We start from the raw sequence: 6,304 nt of genomic DNA, 5'->3' as shown, positions 1-6,304 counted from the left end.
ACTCCGGGCAAGAAAGCGTCAGCAATGCAAGCTAAGCGACGCCAGAGGTCAGAAAAGCGCCGGCGGAGAAGGGGGTGGGACACCGGGTGGAGGCGAAGGTGGGATTATGTCAGCCTTGTCTTTCCCTCCGGTGTGATTGGCGAAGGCAGTGGCCTATCAAGACTGGAGTCGGGGTGAGTGGAGGGTGGGGGTACTTTCCCCCTGCTGCTGCTGGGCCCTGCTGGGGTCGCGAGAGGAGTTTCGGAGCGACCCTTGGTTTCCCTGCGGGGGTCAGGATTGCCGCCCACCCCCGCCACCCGCTCCGAGCTACGTTGCTTTCCATCAGTCCTTTACGGGTTCCCGCATGGAGGCTCCCGGCGGCCCCGGAACGGGACCGTTTCCCTCGCTTTTCCCCCCGGGGCTCCACGGGATCTACGGCGAGTGCCGGCGACTCTACCCGGAGCAGCCCAACCCGCTGCAGGTCACGGCGATTCTCAAATACTGGTGAGTGGGGGCGGGAGGAGGAGAAGGGAGCCTGCGGTTCCGATCCGAAAGGCTCGCTCCGTGGGTGGCTTCGGGGGGAGCGATCGCGGCATTTTGGGGGAAAGAGGCCTCGGAAGTGGGGGGGGGGGGCGGCTCCTGAACGAGCTGGAGCCTGGGCGAGGGGACCGGTGGGCGACAAAGGGCGAGGAACCGGGTCTGGCTCCCTGAACGCGCTCCGCCGAGGTTGGAAAGGTGATCAATGTGTGTGCGTGCGCGCGTGTGTATGTGTTGTGAAGGAGGATCTGTCGGAAAGTTGGGAGTGGCTAAGAGTGGTAAAAGGGACTTTAACTTTTGGGACAGCTTGTGGTATTATTACTTACTTACTTACTTACTTACTTACTTACTTACTTACTTACTTACTTACTTACTTACTTACAGTCTATCCTCCATACTAACCTACCCAAGCTTTATGCTCTGGGGAGTCCATACTATGGTCTTTCCAGACTGAAGGATGCCAACTAACTTACTTACTTACTTACACACACTTGCAAGGGACCTTGTAGGTCATCTAGTCCAACCCCCTGCTCAAGCAGGAGACTTGGATCAAAGAGGGTTGTTATAGGGGAGGGGGAGAGACGAGGAACAGTGGTTGGAGCATCCCTCAGGAGAGCATCATGGGCAAAACGCCGTGCCAACAGTTTTGGGAGTTGCAGTCCAGAACGCTGAAAATGACACTGGATTCTGGCCTTGTGCTCCAATCTAAATTCTGGGTGGTTGAAACCCAGATTTTAAAAATGGCTCCGAATTTGGAATGGTGATTTTACCAGTTTATAAATTGTAATTATTTTATGGGTTGATGTCCTGATTCGTGTCTGTGTGGGTGAAGAACAGGGGAGTGTTCAGAGAAACAGCTTGAGCTTATAACCAGTTTAAATTTTGTTACACCCGTGCATGCAAAATGGATTGAAAGAAGAATTGTTCTTAACTTTTGCCATACTTTGAATAAATATCAAACTATTGGAAACCTGAAGCCCTTTATTTTCAGTAAGGGCAATATTGATAAGGTTCTGCAATTTTCATAAATGAATGCATGTTCTTTGACACTGGCCTTTATATTCCAAGAGAAACCTAAAAATTAATTAATATAAGTTGGCTTTTGCATATTATTGCTACAGTGAGTAAGTGGATGGATTCTTTTACTTGTCTTTAACTATCTTCCATACTACTTCCATTTCAGCATTGAGTACACTTTCCCAAATGGATAAATTCTCATGTCGTAAAACTATGTTTTCAGATTGGATTATTTGTTTTGCTGATGTAGTTATGCAGCAGTTGTGTCCATACATGAAGCATCTCCTTTCATTGGCAGTGGTTTCATTCTCAGTCATACCGTCTCTCTCTCTCTCTCTTTCATACACACACACACACACACACACACACACACACACATACACTGCTCAAAAAAATAAAGGGAACACTTAAACAACACAATATAACTCAAAGTAAACCAAACTTCTATGAAATCAAACATCAAACGGTCCACTTAGGAAGCAACACTGATTGACAATCAATTTCACATGCTGTTGTGCACATTCAACTTTGTACAGAACAAAATATTCAATGATAATATTTCATTCATTCAGATCTAGGATGTGCTATTTGAGTGTTCCCTTTAATTTTTTGAGCAGTATACACACACACACACACACACACACACACACACACTATATACATAACCTATATACATATACAAATGTATATGCATGCATTGGCATCTTTCAGTCTCGAAAGACCATGGTATCATACGCTGGATTCTCCATATGCATATACATATATGTGTATATGTATATATATTCAAAATGTTACTGCCTCTCCCAAAAAAGTGCTCTCAAAGTGGCAGACTGCCTGCAATTGCAAAGCTGTAGGAATGCTGCCTGGCTCACCAATTCCCAATATAACCAAGGCAGTCATTGATTTCATAAATTGTCTGGTACCAATCACCTAAATCATCTATAGATGGTTTAGGCCAAATTATGGTTAGTTGTGCTTCACAGACATGACCAGTGTTCTGCACCTAAGAAAACTGTCGTGGAAGAAATAGATGAAGAAAGGAATTGAACTATTGTAATCACATTTCTGGATTGAAATAGTGATATCAATAAATAGTTGGCGGGGGGGGGAACTGAAGTTGAGAAAGTTAGATGAGCTTGCTTGAACTTGTAAATGTTTTGAATTCAAATATTGCGGCTATTAAATATCAAGTTCATGAAGGGTTTGGGACCATGGAAATAACAATATTAATATTTCTGTACAGGTAACCCTTTACTTATGATTGGTTGCTTTGTGACTGTTCAAATCACAGTGGATCCTGAAAAAGTTACTTAAGATCCCAATTCAAAGTTCTGATGTCCCTTTTCCCCTGTAGGCATATGACTGTATTTTGGGCGCTCAGCAACTAGCCTACATTTACAGCCCTGGTTATGTGATTGCAGTGTATGTTGTCCTTCTCTCTCCTCCCCCCCCCCCCCAGAAACTGGTACAGTGTTTACCTCCAGTTGCTGATTTAAAAAAAAATCCCCATTGAGAACAATATGCCCACAATGTTTGCTTTACGATCACCACATTTGTTTGCTTAATGACTGTCACAAAAAAAGGGTTGCAAAATAGGGCACAGTCACATGATGAATGAGCCTAGAAATTCTCAGGATTTAAGAACAGGGATGAAATTCAACAGGTTCTGGAGAACCAGTAGCATAAATTTTGAGTAGTTCAGAGAGTCAGCAAATACCACCTCTGGTTGGCCCCAGAGTAGAGTGGGAATGGAGATTTTGCGATATCCTTCCCCCAGGAGTGAATGGGGATTTTGCAGTATCGTTCCCCTGCTACACCCATCAAGCAACACCATGCCCACTACACCACACCTACAGAACCAGTAGGGAACATTTTTGAATTTTACCCTTGCTTAAGACCAAAATTGCGGGTTCAATTACCATCATAAGTAGAAGGCTGTCTGGGTTTGATCATATCAGAGAAAGGACCAGGTAATCTGCCTTTTACAATTGTCTTGATCACTGAAGGAGATTTACGATTTTTATATTACAGTAGTAGTTAGTACTGTAGTATCAGCTTAATCCTCTATGTCTGTTGATTTCCAGAGCCAAAGTGCTGCGATTGTCCCAATTGTAGCTGCCTCTTGTTCCTTTGTCTGATTAACATTGATAACTCTGTGAATTATATACCGTACTTATTTAATTTGAGTCTGGAATCAACCTCAACCTCTAATTTTACACTTTGTTTCACTCGAAGGATGCTTTAGGGAGAGTATTTGAGTAGCTAGGTGTATTATATTTGAAAAACTATTAGTTTTCAAATAGGCATCAACAAGATCTTAGGACAGCATGTCTGGCTAGGTTTAGGGTGTGTCAAAGTTTTCAACTTTCAATTTCCAAACCATAGGGGTGCTCAAAGGTTGTGACATGCCTTGGGGATTGTAAAGATGTTTTGGTTATTTTAATGTAATTTAGTTGTGCTTCTTAAGTAACTGCATACAAAACTTTTTAACATTTTGTTTGTTTCATTTAGTAATTAGATGAACTAATTGAACACTACATAATTGCAGTACATTATTATTATTATTATTAAAAATTATGGGAACCGAATCCAGAATTAGGTAATTTTGATAATTTTCTTTATTTCCTATTTCCTCCAAGATCTGAAATTAGTTTACATTGTATAAAAGATTCTATAAAACATTCTAAGCAAATATTTAGTTTCTTGTAATGTACTCTTAATTACTATAAACAAAAACTGAAAATTATTTAGTCTAAGTTCCATTTAAATATAGATTTATCTTTATGCAACTTTTGATATTGTACAAACCAATCAACATATTTTACCAGTCAGTCAACAATAACAACATAACCCATCCATAAATGAAAAACGTTTTGAACCTGCATCATTTCACTTAAAAATATTTACCTAGCCCTTGTCAGTTCAAAAGTCTGTTTAAAAAGCAATGTTTTCACGCCTTACCAGAATGCTAAGATTAACAGTATATGGTTAAGATCTTATTTGTCCACTCTAAAAAATATTCTTAAAATACTAGTATGCATAACCTCATTTTGGAGAATTTCATTGCCTGATATAGGTATGAGCAATAATAAGGTTTGCTGGTTCTGCAGTAGGCAATGATCTCTGGATACTGCTGGTCTGAGAAGGAAGGGAAGAAAAGGAAGAAACCGAGTTGGAATAAAGAAAATATGAATTAAACTTATATTTCTGTGTAAATAAGAATATATATTCATATTGATAATAGAATTGAATGCAGTAGTATGACTAGTTTTGTGCAAATTGGCACAAAGTGATGTATTTTGATTCCTACAAAATGATATGGAAACTACGGTATATAATGCAAGCAACTTTTTTATGGTAAGAGTTGGGAAATAGCTTTTTCTCAGGCATAAGCCTATTTAAAATTACTCTGTTCTTTTCTCGAGAAAAATATTTTGCTTTCCTTTGGCTTATGTAAAATTACGGTACCTAAATTAGCTACTCTGTTGGTAGTGGTACCTGTAGCTTGGGAAGAGCACCATCCTAAACCTGCAGAAATAGTAAGACTGACATCTGGTGGTCCAACTGTTCAAAACTTTATTTAGGCATGACTGAAAAATGTTTCACTTCTACCAGCCTCAGCTAGGAGAAGCTAGCATTCAGAAACTGAGCACACTAGAGTCTGATTGTAAATTACTTTTGCTTTATCAAAAAAGAAAGAAAGAAAATTGCAGGATCATATCTATGAAATGCAGCCTTTTCCAAGAGAGAGACATTATCTGTCTTTTTTAAAAAAAACCTCTGCCATCCAATTGCAATTTTTAAAATGTTTAAGTAGCCTCTGATATTCAGCCTTAGCCTTATCTTTTCTGAAAAAATGCTAGGGCTTTCTGTAAACTGTTTGTATCAACTTTGCTCTTAGGTTTTTTTTCCATACAAAAATGGAAATTGGTTAGGCGCTGAGCTTGTCCTGTGATTATCTCATTGTTTATTGTATTTCTCTTCTGACATCTTGTTGAAAACTAGGCTATATTAACTCTAGTATGGAAATTGTTCTTGCAGTTTTTTTAATATAAAATATCCATCTTTTGGAATTTTATGCCATTCATCTATGAAATGAACTGAGATCTGTTAAGGAGTGTGCAGAATGATTGGGTTATTAAGGACATGCACAGAGGAAAACGTGGGATTCCAGCAGATATGAGTAATTATTCAGTCATACAAGACAGATGTTTACTTTAGAAATAGCACAGGCAAATTAAACAGTCCATATCTCTCAACACAATAATAATATTACAAGCCTGTCTTTGTCTTACATATCAGACATTCATTACAGCTTACAAATTGATCAAACTGTCACAGAGCTTACTACATCAGTCACAGTGAATCAGGAGAAAGAACAGAGAGGAATCATGATTTCTAGCTCCCTCTTATGGCAATTTGCGATACAACCTCTTAAAGCTATAGAATTTCAATACAAATACACATTCATTGTTAGCTTGTTTATATATTACAAACCCAACTGTTTTGTACAGAATACTAACACTTTATTTTCTAATTTTGAAAAAGAAAAATTATTGAACAATCTGGAGTAACAAATGACATGCATCACTAATTCTGATAAAGGTGGTGGTTACTATTATATGTTTCACAAAAACAAAATATGCTATTTGAGTTTTTTTCTTATTAGCTTGCAATGATTAAAATTTTGGGTCTTTTTCTTTTTGGTTTGCAATGATTAAAACTAGTTCCTTGGCTAGTTTTATGAATAAGATATGATCTTAATAAATCA

The 6,304-nt window shown here is 39.1% G+C and overlaps 1 protein-coding gene across 3 annotated transcripts in view; it reads left to right on the top strand.

The window, feature by feature from the left end:
• Positions 1–61: 61 nt before the first annotated feature.
• The window catches only part of SUFU (SUFU negative regulator of hedgehog signaling), a 90,670-nt gene continuing 84,427 nt past the window's right edge, over positions 62–6,304 (top strand). The window contains exon 1 of one of the 3 annotated variants that reach the window (XM_070752836.1): positions 62–483. In XM_070752836.1, the coding sequence (XP_070608937.1) occupies positions 344–483 (140 nt within the window). In that variant the 5' untranslated portion in view covers positions 62–343. The other 2 variants (XM_070752835.1, XM_070752838.1) reach the window with 2 other exon arrangements.

This window comes from Erythrolamprus reginae, chromosome 5 (genome assembly GCF_031021105.1).
Source record: "Erythrolamprus reginae isolate rEryReg1 chromosome 5, rEryReg1.hap1, whole genome shotgun sequence".
Taxonomy (NCBI): domain Eukaryota; kingdom Metazoa; phylum Chordata; class Lepidosauria; order Squamata; family Dipsadidae; genus Erythrolamprus; species Erythrolamprus reginae.
The sequence above is the reverse complement of the archived record's forward strand: the minus strand, read 5'-3'. Positions and strand labels throughout refer to the sequence as shown.